Source organism: Rhea americana, unplaced genomic scaffold, assembly GCF_003343005.1.
Source record: "Rhea americana isolate MKP2758 unplaced genomic scaffold, rheAme1 scaffold_194, whole genome shotgun sequence".
NCBI lineage: Eukaryota > Metazoa > Chordata > Aves > Rheiformes > Rheidae > Rhea > Rhea americana.
In genome coordinates, this window is record NW_028186083.1 from 1,248,277 (window position 1) to 1,264,666 (window position 16,390).

The 16,390-nt window shown below is 42.3% G+C and overlaps 1 protein-coding gene across 1 annotated transcript; it reads left to right on the forward strand.

The window, feature by feature from the left end:
- The first annotated feature begins 500 nt into the window (after nt 1–500).
- On the forward strand, nt 501–6,335 carry CHCT1 (CHD1 helical C-terminal domain containing 1). Its single transcript, XM_085302945.1, has 5 exons — nt 501–608; nt 1,399–1,527; nt 2,540–2,715; nt 3,220–3,319; nt 6,153–6,335. The coding sequence occupies exons 1-5, from the start codon at nt 501–503 to the stop codon at nt 6,333–6,335; spliced, it is 696 nt and encodes a 231-aa protein (XP_085159071.1).
- Nucleotides 6,336–16,390: the final 10,055 nt, after the last annotated feature.

The window sequence follows — 16,390 nt, forward strand, 5'->3', positions numbered from 1 at the left end:
ACAGCCCCAAAATTCCCAAATTGGAGTCTGCCCAATCCCTGAATGCAGGGTAGAAACCAGGGGGGAAAAGGAGTCCCCATAACAGGAGTAATGAGAAAGGAAAACAGGTTTTGGGGAAAAGTATTAGACTGAGAAGCCTGGAACAGTCCTAGATCTCTTTACCCGTTGCCAGTCATCCCCCTCTCTAGGTCATGGAGAGTACCTACAGCCAGGAAACTCCTACTGCAAGCTGAGCTCTCCAGCCCCAAGGTACAGAAGAAACCAAGAAGGGGACGCCTCCGCCGCTCSGTCCGCAGGAGCCGCCAACAGCGTTGAACATCCTGATTACCAACAGCATGGGGAAAACCCCGAGTTCTCTGCTTATTTCTCCGAAATGAAACGCGTTTCCATGCTGCCGGTGGGCTTGGAGGGGTCCTGGGCGCCAGGGCCGGTGGAACTCAGAACTGGCCCCAGGTTGCCATGGCGGCACCCCAACACCAGAGCCGTGGCCCCTTCCAGGGATGGAAGAGGGCCCTGAGGCTCGTGAAGAGACGATGGGCTTRGAAGAGGAGGAGGACAAAGCCACAGTGGGCATGGGCGAGCTGCTGGTCGGGAGCAGGGCTGGCCAGGTGAGCACGGGCGGGGAGAACAGTGCAGAGCAGAGGGAAGGCACAAGCAAAGCGCAGCTTCAGTTTTCTCTCTGAAATGGCGCTTGGGCTCAAATTTGCAAGTAGTAGTAATCTTCTAGGGGAGTAGAGCACATCAGAGAAGAAAACTTCTCTTCCTACACATTTTAGCATGTTTAAAAAAGCAACATAAGCTTGTATTCRAGTTAGTTATATAATCCTGACTTTCCAAAAGAGGAGTTACCTACATAGACATTGAMACTGGGGAAAATAGCCATTCCCTTCGCAAAAAGGGAAAATTTTACCCACAGACCAGGAAGTACTGAGTTCAATGGCCGAGGGTTTTTATTATTTGTTTTTAATCTGGCTTTGTAATGGGTCAGTCCTGGTACCCTTTGACATCAATGAAAGTTTTGCAGGAAACAGAGTACAACACATTACAATGAGCCCATTGTAGCCAATGCATTTGCACTTAAGTAAATGCCAGCTCTTATTTGATTAATGCCATTAGGAACGAGTGACCATTGTTTGCCTTGTAATTTAATAAAAGTAGGATTTCCAAAATGGATTTAAAGTAGGTGCCTAATTCTTATAGACTTTTAATTAGAATTGAATATTTAGCTTCATTAAGTACTTTTGAAACCCCAATCTGAAATGTTTTTGACACAGAAAGAGATAGAGAGAGAAGTGCTTCTGAGCCTTAGGATGTGGTTTGTCCTTGGCACCCTTTTAAACAGAGGATGCAAGATTTGCATAYACTGAAAGACTAATCTATGGTTTTGGCAATTTGCAGACCACAGAGCAGGATCTGCTTGGCACAGCAAGTAAGACAACCTATTCAAACGGCAGTCTGAGCGCTCCACCTGACAGAACTCAGCTCATCTGCTGCACAGACGACCTTGATGAAGACACCTTCAAAATTGTGAGATACTAAATAGATTTTAACACCAGAAAAAAATGGGTAGCATTAAGTTCTCTTGAGGGAATAAGCAAATAAAACCCAGAAGTTTGGGAAAGGGAGCAAAAAAAAGAGTGACAAAACACATCATTCTGTAGCTGCTTTTCACATCTGACAGTTTCTAAATCTCCGCATTGTTTTCTAGGCAACTGAGTATCATAGTGTCTTTCAGTGAATTAACAAAAATACATTACCAAAAACACTCTTCAAATACCTTGAGTATTTTGAAACATTTACTGCTATATTATTCACATAATGCCACGTGCACCCTGGTTTCAATTGTTTGGTGGATCTCGATCATTTACACTGCAATCACAAAGCTCAATTTCCTAATGTTCCTATAGAATCTTTATAGAGGGACACCTCATTTCCATTTTTATTGCATCGTGGCATAACCACATATAACCACAGTCCTGGCAGACTGCATATAATAGGAGAAGGAAAAAAAAAAAAGAAAAGAAAAAAAATATATAAAAAGGGTATCCAGAACCTGTTGTTTGTTTTTGCATACTGAGTTCCTGTCATGTGCTAGCATTTGCAACATATTCCAGGGTACAGCCACAGGAAGCAGAACTGTGTGAGCAGAGGTTCCCTTCCCCCTCCCTGCAGAACCATTGCTCTTTACCAGCCTGAAATCTGTATATTTTGCCCTATGATGTCAAAAGGGAATCTCTAGTCTTGGAAATCCTTAAGTTCCCTTTTGCTTTCACATCTGACAATCTTCATTCTGGGCATCGTGCCAGGAACAAACCTGAAACTTGCAGGCCTGATCCTTCTGTGCATGCAAAGCAGGCTGCAGAAGATCCCAGCCCAAATCCAYTTTCTTTACTCCATGTCCACCCAGAAGACACTGACTAAAACACAGGGCTCACTTGATGTTTCTTCCGACAGTTATTTAATCTGTTTATTTACTAAAGGAGAATATCTGAGTGCTAAACATATCCATCTCAACACATTGAACTGTTTTCCTTCACAGTGCAAAGAGTTTTTGAGACCTTTCAAAAAATCACTTCGGAAGCTGTACTTGCCCCAGCACATCACCAAAGTGAAAAAGTTGAAGTACACTAAGGAGAGCTTGACCTTACTCGGGGACCACATCAACATGTTTCTTCAGCAGCACTGCAAACCCTCGGAAGTCAAGCACTGGAAGAAGTAAGGTGACCCTCCTCCCCAGCAGCAACGGTGCCCTAACAGCAATATTCCCGCCTGAAGGGTTCCTAGCTGTGCTCCTTATACCTAGGCACTTAGATACATAATTTGACCCCTCTGTTTCCAGCAACTTGGCTCAAGACTCGGGTAGTTTTTACTCTAAGTGCTGGATGCTCAGAGATGAGATACTGAGCTCTAGCGTTTCCCTGTAGGTATTTTTAGCAGAGGCCAAGCAGCACCTAGTGCTATCCAAAGAAAGGCTGGTTTCGATGAGCTGCATGGCAACAACATTGCTTGGCAAGTGCAAGGGTTGCTGTTTGGCCACCCAAGTTAATGGGTAATCCTTCATGTGCTTAGGGAAGAATAATTCTCACAAGTTTATAAGTTTTCGAAAAACCTTTGTGCAAAGGGTACACCGCTGACAACCCGGGGCTGTCAAGAAGCGCTAGAAAGGAAATGAAATAGTCTGAAATCACWCATAACGGCAACAGATTGCCCTTTCCCTAGGATGCTGTGGAGATATGTCTCTCTCTTCTCGGAGATGGATGCGAGACAACTACACAGACTGTATARATATGCCAAGAACAACCAAATGGATAAGTTTCTGGTAAGCAAACAGGAAAGTTAGTAACAAGTGAGGTCTTCCTGCTTTAAAACGCTATCTATACCATGGCTGGACAATGTTAAAGGAGAAACCTTTATTCCTACTGAGAAGTCCTGAGGTGACTGCCTGGGGCCTAGGAACCCATAGTGTTGTCTCCTATGCAGTGTTTCATGGCTTTGGACATTATTTGTTGACCTGATCCCYTCCCACCATGCTTGTGTCTGCATCTTCAGCCAGTCATGCATTACAGAACAAATTTTATTCCTAGTTTTATTTTGTATGAAAGAGCTATATTCTGAAACAAGCAGGTAATTCTGATGAAAGCTGTGCTTCCTAAAGCTCTAATCTCTGTATCTCAACACCTGCTAGAAAAAAGGAAACTACAGTGGTTGGTTTCCTGAGAATATAAACTCCAGAGGGTTAATAATCCAGCTAAGCACGTTCGTGACCAGTCAGAAATATCTCTCCTGACCAAAGGCTAAGTACTCCAGGAAGTGCAAAGGTCTTTAAGAAATATATACTTTAGCAAAAAACAATAAAATAAAAAAAATAAAAAAAAATAAAAGGAATTTTAGAGCCAACTATGAAACTATTTCCAGTAAGTTAGAAGACTTCACTGCAGACAAGGCCTCATTCAGTTACCGTAGTACTGTTTGCTTCTCGTTAAAGAGAGAACTGTAGTCATCTAATATCTGGCAGTGATAAAGCAATAAATAAGTTTGAGGCTACAGGTAAACAGCTGTCTCTCTTCCATTTTGAGAGAAAGGGGACAACCAGCCATACAGCTTTTGGTTTCACTTTATGGGGAAATAAAGTCTTCCTGGCCTTAAAAGCAAACAAATGATACTTCCAACAAAGAGGAACCTATAGTTAAAACAAAAACAAAACAAAACCTATATTGCTAGCATGAGACACACAAGATTAATTGGGAATATTAAAATAACAACGACAGGTTTTGGAAGCCAGGCTGCAATGGATGTTCTCACTCCCGTAACTCCAACTCCTCAACACTACCCAGGCAAGTTAGCTCCATTTCCAGGACTGCCGTTCCCACAGGCTCRGCCTGCGCTGAGACATGACATTGGCTAAGGACAAACCTAGCAGAGCCCGTTTCTCTCATGCTAGGTCTTTACAACCCCCCTAAAGAGCAAGTATTACAATGAAATTTAAAACACAAACACCCTCTCTTGCCCAAAATAAATCACACAACCAAAACAGAGCCCCACGCTACAGTTCTCTCTCTTCATGGACAGAAAGGGAAAAATCAAATTGTATGTGACAAGTATTAGTCATGCTGCATCGTGCACCATCAGAACGCATCAGTGCCTGCCGACGAGCACCTACAGGAGCCTGCACAGAAGAAAAGGCTGCTAGATATTCCTGCGTAACATTTGCAGTCTAGTCTGCTTCCAAAAAGGCTGGTAGAAGCAGGGACAAATCAGCCCGTTATATAACAGTTGACAAATGCCTTTTGTTATGCAAGACAAGTGGGAGAAAATAAGCATCTTTGCCCTTTGCAGGAAGGGAACAGCAGTCAGCTCCCTGCTAAATCATAAACAACCGGCTGCGGATCGGAGCAGCACCGCGAAACAGAAATAGGCTGTTTGGAAACACCTATCTGCAAAACAGAAATAGGCTGTTTGAAAACACCTCGTTATTTAGATAAGTGAGCATAAAAATATAGAATCACTGTGTATCTTGCAATTGAGGTTGCCAGCATGCTAATTTGATAACTTAAAAAAGGGGGGGGGCTTGCAGAATAGCCAGCGAGTTAGTTAGCTGTACTCACCAGTCATAAGATCAAAAATCTGCATTCCCTTCCCTAGCATTTGAGCTTTTCAGCCTTTTTGTTCTAAAAAGAATTTAAACAGTGGGTCTCATCCTCTAGTTCTAGGATTCAGTACTGGAAATACCACGAAAGATCTAACTCTAGTGGTAGAATTGGAACAGAGTAACATTTTTCTTTGAGCTGTGCTTACTTTCAGACAATACAAAAAGCTCCTTTGAAGTAGAAATTAGCTGCATGCCTCAGCCCCCCCAAAATTATTTCTTTGCTTTTTAAGACCTGCAAACCCAGGTTTTTTTATTATTATTATTTTATTTTTAGAGAAATGTCAAACTTCATGACTGCTGGCAACACGAAAACAACCCCCCCTCTCCCCCGAAATGAGATTCTATAGAGGGACTCTGATAACATCACAAGGTGGTTAGARTAATTTTGCCACGGCCAAGTGCCTGGCCATGCTGTGCTGCCCCATCCTGGCGGGACATTGCAGCTCTGCTCCCAGCTCCAACTGGGCAGCAGCAGGTGCCTCCAGCGCAGACACCACCATAAACCGACAGTGACATCCAGTGGCAACCCACACGGGCTGAACACGCACGGGATTCCCCTACGAGMTGGGGCTGAACACCAGGGTCTTTTTAGGCACGCTTGAGCCCAAACTCAAAATATGCAGCAAAATGGCAGCATCACAGCTACTGATGACCACCAAAACATCTGGAAAATGGTAACATTTCCCTACAACRGGAACACCATGAAGGATTCCGGGTTTAATCTTCGGCTGGTGGATTTTGGGTGGCTGCATACCTGGGGCAAGACAGGGATTGCACGGAGAGCCCCGGCATGAGAGAGCACAGGTGCCGCCCYGGCCACAGCTGAACAGCGGGTGCGAGGGGCAAGCACCTGAGAAGACGCTGTTGCAATGTCTCATCCCATTGCYGTTGCTGCCCAGTGGGGCCAGGGTTGAGCAAGAGTTATTTCGCAAGAGTCAATTAGGGCATGGTATCTGCTCACGTGAATTCCTTTTAAAAAGTGTCATTTGTTCTTTTCCTTAAGCGATTATACTGTCATTCAGAAAACCCAGATTCAGCTCCAGTACCTGAAGAAAAGCTGAGGAAGCTTTACGATGTGTGGGGACTCCATAGGGGTGCGAACGACGCGCAGGGACACCCTGCCCAAGGAGACAGCCGCCACAAACGCTCCTGCAAAGCAGTGCCCAGCAGCAGGACCGATGCCTGAAAGGTAGCGTGGCTGGYGGGTGCTGGTGCTGGCCTGGGGAACCATCTCCCTAACTAGCCAAGCGTACCCATCACCACTTAGCATCTTTGCAAAATAACGGAGAGGTGAAGATGGACAGCAGCAGAGCTGAAGAAGTCGGGCAGGTTGGACTGCCATCTCAGAGCAGACATAGAAACAGAGAAACAGATAAACTGCCATAGGAAGGGCTACAATACCAGAAGGTGGTAGGGAGGAGGATGGGAAAGGCACACCTGCCTCTGCCCACTGCCAGTTGATGTTAATTAGCATGTTTTTACATACCAGTGTGGACRCTCAAAACATATTTGTGGTTTGTGGGCCCACCTCAGTGCAAGCAGCACACACTGATGCTCTGCAGCAAAAATGCAGACCAACCTGTAGTGGGCGGATTAGCTAAGAAGAGTCACTGGCAACCTGTTTACTCTGGTGTACGCACACCCTGGAGGAGGAATGGAAAAGGGACGCTAGGAGTGCCAGCGAAGAGCTCAGCTCTGCCGCAAGCAGGTGCCCCAGCTGGCCAGTGACGGGGCTTGTCCCACATATGCATTTTACCAGCTCGAAAATAGGCAATCACATGTCCTGTGGGAGTTCTCACAAACCATCCCGCTTTCCATCTCTTTTCTCCGAGTTCTCTGTTTATCTCTCTCTCTCTTAAAAAAAAAAAAAAAAAAAAAATACGTTACAGCACTTAAATCCAAACTGATAAATTCAAAGTTGAAAAACGAGGTAGCTAGACAGCATGATCTAGAAAACTTGGTAYGGAGTTTTCCCTGCCAGCTCCTTGACTTCAGACAAGCCTCTGCTGCTTATTGCTCCCTATAAAAATAGAGAAAATGCCACCTACCAAGCCAGCAGAGATGACACTCAATTCTTATGTGGGCAAATGCAGTGAAGACTAAAAGTGCACGAAATGCTAAAAATCACTGCAGTTGAAGTGTAACAAATGGAAACCGAGAATTTGGGATTACTCTCTGCTTGAGTACCTGCATCCCCGGGCATCACGAGCTGCATGGTGTTCCCAAACATTTCTAACAACGAGGTATTTGTGCAATTGAACCATATGCAGCATCCACTCAGTAAAGAGCCCAAAGGACAGCTACGGGTATAACAGTGTTAGCTTCCTTAGGATGTACTGCTGCTCAGGCCTCAGAGGAGTTATTCCTGCTATTTACTTTGTTTTTTTGTTTTTGTTTTGTTTTTTAAAGAGTTCTAACAGACACCTTCGGAGGTCAACAGAGAGTCAGAAATYGATACATGCAGTACCATCACCCAGCAGCCTGGACAAAACACACAGTGAAAGCAGTCCTCACCATTTCCCCAAACCGCAAAAATACTAAAATACTTGCAGTGGCATAGCAACCAGCTTCACCCAAGCAAAATGAAAGTGTGCGATTTAAAACCGCATGATCCTATTTATAATTACTCTGGAGTTTCCTAACAGCGGTGCACCAGCATCAAGACTTGTTTGAGGACATCTAAGCTGTCAGATCTACCTTTACTACATCTTTCTTTTTGAATAAAACCAAATAACTCAGGAGCAGTTTTTGTGATGAAACAGACAGCGTATATGTTCCCGTGGAAGTGACCCTCTTCCAGCCAGGGCAGGGTCCCTTCCCTTTCAGCGCTACTCAAACGCACCTGGACACACAGATGCCCACAGGCTCGACAGCCACAGGGGAGACCGAAAGAGGGGGTGACCTCTTACTGAGCACATTGTGGTGTGAGAACAAAAAAAAAAAAAAAAAAAGAAAAAGAAAAAAGAAAAGAAAAAAAAAAAGGTTTTATAACGCCTACACATACGCTCGTTATTTTTAACTGTTCTGGGCAAATAACAGCCATGAGCCAACAGAAATGTCAGTGTTGCTGGCAGGCACCGTGGCTGCTGCCCGTTGATCCAAACTGGGCTGCCTGCGTCTCACTGCTCCGGGAAGAGACTCATCCACGAACCAGCGCTTAAGGAGAGTAATAATTAGAAAAGAAAATAGTAACAAACTGACTGGCTTGTGTTTCAGGGTGGGCTAGACTTGTTGGGCAGAATCTAGGTTTTAGGAAAACATCAAAACTGGCAACAGTCCATCGTGGAAGTTTTCAGGTTCATAAGTAAGATCCTTCCCTCATGCTAAAAATCAGATGGTTTGGTAATGGCTTCAGTTATTGCTTTTACATCTGAGCCAAACCAGGCCCAGGGCAAGGCCAGTCCTTTCTAGACCCTTTYTGCAGAGCAGCGGCTACCAGCGGTTTTCAGAATTTTTCCAAAAAAAACAGTCTCGCTTTTCAAGGGCCTCTTGGATCATGTTCAGAAGCCTTGGGACAGGGCTAAGGTGCTGGGCTGCACTATCCACCTGGGCACCTCTGCAAAGCGGAGGCAGAAAACCGCTCGAGAGAGGCAGTGGAGCTGGAAGCTACAGAGCGCTTTCACCAGGCCACTTCTCTCTGAGGGTTTCCTTGCACACAATATCGGACAAACAGAGAGGCAGCATGGGCAATTCTGTTTTATCAAGGGTTGCAGTGAAAAAAAAAAAAAAACTATTTGTGCAGCACAGACCTGGGTGAGCAGAACGTGAAGAATTTCTTATGATAATTCTATAGAATATTTCCATCAGCTAAAGGTTTGGAGCTTTTTCTATGGCATACACTCTATAAATCAAGTATAACATCACATGCAATTGCATCAGAAAAACGCTGTATGCCCTCAAAATGTCACACTTGTTTAAAACGAAGTTGAGCAAGATTAAAGCCTGCTCAAATCCTGGATCATTCCTGAATTTATCCAGGAGAACTTGAAGGTTTTAGAAGTGACAGGAGAGCTCCCAAGATAAACAAAGCTCTGCCAGGAACAACGACCYGGGTAAGAAGGTCAAAAAGAGGCAATAGGAGAGATGTCATCTTTGAGCTTCCCTACTCTCAACATATTCTGAAAAAAAACTTTTGTATGAGCTGTTGAATACATTGATGACCCTAAAGCAATATTACAGCGATGGCTTTTTCCTGCTGTTTAATGTTGAAGGCTGGCAAGCAGTAGGACTGTTGAAGGAATCCTGCTCAACTGCAAGAGTTCCAGTGCTCAATGCACATTTCCTAACGCTGGCTGGTTTATCATTTCCATTTAAATGCAGCATTGGCAAATTCATGGAAGCATTATGCAATCTTGGTTCTGGCTCTTAAGAAAAAGCAAGGTTTTCATGCATTTTGTAAAATGCCAATGCATAAYATAGAATCAGCCGAAACATTGCTCYTCCAGCAAAAAAACATTCCCTCAACAAAACACAAACCTGAAGAGATGCAATGAGGCCACTGTTTACAGTTAAAACAAGTTCAGGACAGTAAAGTACATAATTTACGATGCAGAAAAAAATTTGTTCAGTAAGAAAGAAAAGATGTCAGAAGTTAACAGATACTCGTGCTGCCTGCAGGCCCACAGCAGCGACGTCTRCTGGCAGCCAGTCCCTTCGGGATCTGCATTATCGCCAGCACACGCGCGGTCTCCGGCCTTGGAGGGATGCACTTGCTTTTCTGCTAGACAGAAAGAGCTCCCGGCATTTCAGAGAGTCCAGGGGAACCAAACCCAACCTTAAAGGAAGGAGTTGCAGGGTTAAACACACCAGGGCCTTCCCGTGCACTAGGCGGCATTTGCTGCGGTGCAACGTGCCCTTTCCTGGGTCCCTCGCAAGTTTGCCTCCAGCCCGTTTCAGGGAAATTATGGTTAAGTTTTGGCAGTATCAGAAGCTGCCCAAAGTGCTGTACTTGTTATCCCAGAGCTCTCTTGCTGATTTCAAGGTTTGGGATTTTGTTCACACTAATTATGGGAAGAAAGTCATTGCTGGAAAACAGCTTTTACCCAGCTCAATTTGCCAACTCCTCCAAAAATCAACAGGGTGACCGCATACCTCTATTTTCAACAGGTTTCCTGTTTTTTTTGTGTGTGTGTGTGTGTGTGTGTGTGTGTGTGTGTGTGTGTGTTATTTCTTCCTTTGTACAAGCACAAGGTGCTCGTCTCCTCTTTAGTAGTCTTCCGCTGCCACAAGGCCCTTGTGCCATGGCAAGGCTCCAGACCGCCGTTCAGAAGGAGCCTCTAACGCAGGCTGGGATTGCGTGACATCAGGAGGCTTCCCCAAAAGCTGATTGCAGATGAGAAGCCTGAATTCCTCAACTATAAATACTGCCTCTTTTTTATCTGCTTTTAAAGTGCATTGCTTAAAGAGCCTCATTAAAAAAAATAATAATAATAAAAGCAAAATTAAGAAACTAAAAGCATCAAAGCTTACAGCCCATATAACCAGTTCCATTAAGTTTTTCAGGTTTTTACTTCAACTGCTGTGAAAAAAGCAATCACATTTACTACTCAATACGGAGTATCAAAATACAAAAGATAAGGAGGGTCAGCTATGATGAAAAAACCCAAAGATACACAACCAGAGTTTTATGCAAACCAAATCATTTTGCTCAAGATGGATTAAACAGTCTTCTGCAAGCTCCTTCCCCCAGTAATGGCAACGATCTAATCAGATGTTACCCAAAAAGTATTTTTGTTCAATACTTCCGAAGTTAACTGGATAAAAGGAAACCACGTGCGCAGCAGACCGAGCGTGTAACCTGCTGTCCCTCCCGGGAACGGATCCAAACAGGGGCCGCGCGAGCCGCCCTCCCATCCGGAAGGCTCCTGCTCCAACGGGTAGCGAAGAGCTGCTGGTTGTCCGAGATGGACTAACTCACTCCAGAAGCGGCGCATGGTTTTTATTGCGCCTCCGGGGACCGAGCGAGGAGCTCGGCTGTAGCAAGCTCGAGCGCACACTGGAGCTGAATGCGTGAGGATAAAGGTAGCGCTGGTAGAAAAGCTCTAAAGCAGCAACCAACGCCAGACTCGCTGCCGCCTGAGCCCGCTGCACACCAGCTTCAGCATCACAGAAGCCACGTTCAAAACAACRCAGATACGACAGCCAAATCTGAAACCAGCTGTGTACGAGTTATGGTAGAGCAAGGATAGGAGGGAGTGAGAAGGCGGGTATTTTCCAAAAGCAAAGTTTTAACTGAATTCAATGCAAATACTTCAAAATGCAGGAACACTATATTTATTAGGTCAATATTTCATTTTAGCAATACAGTTACAGAATATCACAATGCTGGTTACAAACATAGTATGGTTTGATGGTTACAAATAATGTCGGGCACTGCAGTCTGTGAGAAGTAGGGTATGAAACGTTAGTCTTGACACAAGTAGGGTGGTCTTCAAAGTCTAGTAATGATCAAGGTACTTTCATATAAATGACTGTGGCACTACAGGTAGAGATTCTGGTTTAGAGGTGTTTTTGTATAAGTAGTTTGMTTTATACAGTTCAAGCAACATCTTTTTTAGAATGCTATTAAATTAAAATCCCCTGTAGTTCAATAAAGTATAAAAATAGTACTGAGCCTGGTAATATTCAATAAAATGTAGGAGTTCATTCACATCATTAAGTAGTAAAGAAATTGTCAAGTTGTAGTTACCATGGCAACATTGCTTCCCATAAAGGAATATACATAAAAGAAAAGTTACACACATTGTACCTGCGACAATTATTTAGTGATCCAACACTGAACTTGTGCACCACAAACCAAGTTTCTAAATATCTCTATATATTTTTATAGTATATATCTTTTTCATCTTAAAATTTATTTCTGGAAAAAAAAATGTGCACTTCAACAAACCCACTAAGGCCACTCATGCTATAGATACCTAGGATTGCAATGAAATATTGTTAAACAAGACCCTAGAGCACGCACCTTATATCACTGAAGGGAAACCTGTTTCACTGCCTAAAACATTCCTGAGATTTACAGACAAAAGCATTACCGGTGCTGTCAGTTTTTCCATACGTGGTTTATTTCTAAGCGAAGGAAATTTCTTCCCTGCTTCTCACAATCCTCAAAAGGCCAAGAAATAAAACATGCAACAGGCCATTTGTCAAACATGAAAACACTCACAATGAATACTCAGATTTGCAAACAACATTTGGCTAGTAATTTTCTTCTTATAAAAACACAGGGAGGAGAAAAGGGGGGAAAGCTTTGGATACACTTTTTGCACAGGCAACAGATTTTTTGCCTAGAAACTGGTAACAGCAAGGCCTCCTCCATCCTATCTGCTGCTAGCCTGTGAAGTCAAATCTCATCTTTATCARTTAAGTAAAGTTTTTGTCAATAGCTTCATTCATGTTTTAGGCACGATGCATTTTCCTTTTTTTGTACTCTACCAATCTGTATGACTATAAAAAGGAAATTAAGTTAAATGTGCATTCTCTGTACCACAAGAAGCAGCGCAATGGCACCTTTAGCAAATTTTAGACTGCAGCACATTTAAAGAAAATCTTCATTTTTTAAAATTAAGAACATTTTCCTAATAAGTTAGAATTCAAAAAAAAAAAAAAAAAAAANAAAAAAAAAAAAAAAAAACTTCAAAATTATTTAACAAAAACCCTGTGTGCAAAACCAAGAAAAGTCTTAAAACAACAGGTATCTATACAAAGTAAAGAGTGCACATAAAGACTACGAAACAGAAGCAGACACTTGATGGTCATAACGAATATCATGCCATAAAAAAACAACTGCTTGGAGCCAAATAGTCACTAGTTGTTGTACTTCAAGTAACTGAGGGATATACTTATTTTGAAACACTTTTCTGCAACTTTTCCCTTTCTCTTTTGTCAGTTCTTAAACACTGCATGTACTTCCACCTTTCCATAAACTCTAGCTGGAAGGAAAAAACAAAATAAAACCAAAGAACACAGACTAGCCTGAGTCCTAAGAATAGTGGAAAAATTCTATCATCACCTTCTCCCCTTTCTTTTTAAAATGGAAGTGTTTGCATTAAAACCAGACATGAAAATAATCCAAACAACCTTATATTAAAAATAAAATAATAAGGGTTTAAACAATTATTAAAATATTCTCCAAGAGTGATACCTGTCCTCAACAGTCGTGAAGACTTACTGTAGTGTGATCAAATTACTTACCTTCAAAAGATAAAATTCTGAAGATGCATTTCACTGGATTCTCACCCTCAGGTCTCCCTTTTAATGCCAGCACCACATAGCACCTCCTAAGATACTGGTAGGTGCATTGTGCATATACAAAATGCCAATAATCAACTTTAGTGTTTCATAGTTGGCTGCTTGAGTCACAGGAGGCATCAGTTCTCCCAACACGCAAGGCTGCCCATATAGCCCCTTCCCCAATGCTTGCATTCAAACAGGCATGAAAGACTTGTTTCGGGGGTAAGATAGGAAGAAAATTCCTCAGTTCTAACACTGGGAGGAGGAAGGTGCCAGGTTTGTGCTCTAAGTTCTGCACTAAAGAGCCACACGGTGTGGATTTACCAGGAGGAGGAAGGCACGGGAGAACACACGCTCTGCTCTTTCAGCTCTGCCTGGTAGAGAAGTCACGAAATATTATTGAAGTAATTTTTACAAATCACCTGCAAATTTACTGCAATCATCTGGGAGCTGTCCACATCTTTATGGAGGAACATACCTTACTCTGGCAATATGGCCCTGAAAGTACGTTTACTTTAGTCCATAGTTACCCATCTGCACTAGACTCCTACTTTCTCAAAGATACCRAACAAGCTGTACCAGCAGAGACAACAACAGAGTAGGGTAATGACTGAAAGCACAGCATTTCAAACAGGGCCCACGTGCCAACACAGAAGGCTAATTTCTTCTGAGAACTTAATTTAAAACACAGATTTGAAAACCAAAGAAAAATGACAGTTAATAATATTACATCAAGAGTGCATCTGCAGCAGGGACAGCATTAAGTCAAGGTTGCACACTACACCATGCAGAGCAGGCAACAAGGCATCTTGTAGGCAGCTACGAAGTTGTTCTGCAACCTCCCGTGCTTTGAAAGCTTTAGCAATTAGCCACAGCTGTCTTTCACCAAAATTAACATGCTGAGGCATGACTGGAGTTGCAAAGGTGCTACAATGAGAAGTTCAACCCAACAGTCACGTCAAAACTTTGTTTAGTCATGTGAAAGGCATGCAAGTAGTCCTACAAGGATCACTGCAAATACTCGCCAAAGTCATGTTTTTTGGCCAAAGCCCATTATCAAAGAGAGTTCAGTGATTTTTAGGACCTTAATTCCTTCCAGAGAAGCCCTAAATACAAAGTACATAATAAGCTGATGAAGCAGCTTTAAGCAAGAAAGAAAAGTACATCCAGCCAGCAGGTTTAATAAGGCAGGAAAAAAAAATAACCAATTAAATTAACTGATGTGCTTGGTTATCAAACAGAAGCATAACACCTCCCTAACCTGCCCTGCATCAGAAGCTCTCCTGTTGGCCATAAATTGAAGGCAACTAATGAAACACAGACACAAACCATAGAGAGTTAAAGGTTGGGAGGGGAAGGTTCATGTAGAGCATTTTTCCTAGTATCACTTAACTAACGTGCCCTGCTCCAAATGAAACTTTGGGAGCTCTGAGGTTCCTTTGCCAAAAACTAGCAGCAGAGACCCAAGACTGGAAACCCCAAGCAAATGGTATCTTCAGACAACATAAATCCATGTACCCAATTTGAGGCTTTTAAACGCTTCCGCAATACAGAAGTTATACGACTTGTCCAGGACAATCTTAAAGCTCCCCCAGCTCAAGTTCTGATACTAGTATTATCCATTTAATTTGAGTTTAAACAGTTGTAATAGGAATTAAGAATTCAGAAATTTTATAACTCATGAGCACCCTGCTGTACGAACATTGAGGGCTAAATACATTTTGCATGGTAGTAAGCCAAATACATTTGCAATATCTAAAGCACTTACAAAAGCAACAAAAGTTGCTATGAAGAAATTAGAATTTAAATCCATGCATAATTTTAAGGTGATTTTAACTGAACAGCCTTTTAGGATATACTGCAGCCTAAGTGTTAATACCACAGTTTTTTTTTTTATGCAACTACTTCCTTTTGCTTCATTTAAAATATTCCGAGTATGCAATCATTAAAGCTGCATTCACTAATTACATAACTAGAGTTTAAAAGTTGGTACTATTCAGCCTCTCCCCTCAAAAAGATACTTGAAGGCACTAGTATACAAACTATTTGCCTACAACACTTCAGTTCTTTAGAGAGTCAGTAAACTCAAGGTAGTGTCTGAAATTTCTGTTTCTTCTCTGCACTCTCCTGAAGACCTTCAGGCAGGTTTTCCTGCCCCAAATTTTATGAACAAATAAAAAACAAATCCCAAACAAAACATCCAGTCCAAGTCCTGTAGGAACCTTCCTTGCTGAGCCTCAACTTGGACTGAACTTTCACAACCAAGTTATAAACCCCTGAAAATAGGGGAGGAAGGGAGAAAACCCAAAACTGACAGAATCCTAACTATAGAAGCACTGTTTGTGCCACTATAATAAGAACTGAGGTAACAGTAGTGAGTTGTTTCTAGTTTGCTATGTTACGCAGACTTTCAAATAGAGTATTACCTCAACATTAAAAAAACCCAAACCAAAAAACCACACAACAAAGCAGCCCCCCTGCAAAATAGAAGAAAAACTAAGACAAGCTAGTAAGATAGGCATTATTAAAGGATCTTTATAGCTGACTTCTGCTCTTTAAATTAATATAAAGGAATCAGTTTCTTGTTGTACTATTGTTTAATGTAGAAACGAAGCATCACAAAAAAGACCTGTTGTGCTTTTTGGCATTTTCCACTGACCCCTGCAAACTGTACAATAAGTTGTGTTCTCCAGAAACATAAAATTGAACTGGATTGTAATACAAAACTATTAGCTGGTATAAACAAGTTACTGCCTCAATTATTAGAGTAAGCCCATTCAAAAAGGAAAATAAGATGGCTGCAGCAAATATTTAAGCATTTCTAGTTTTCACTTGTGGCATTGACATTAATATCTGTACAAGCTTACTAGTTAAAGACATGCCATCGCAACTGCTAAAGAACGTTCACTTCCTAGTTTTGTATCTATTACATGAATATAATTTTGCACTGATCATACATCTAAATGAAATAATTCTACCGTAAAAGTGAATGCAGGGGCAGAAATATTA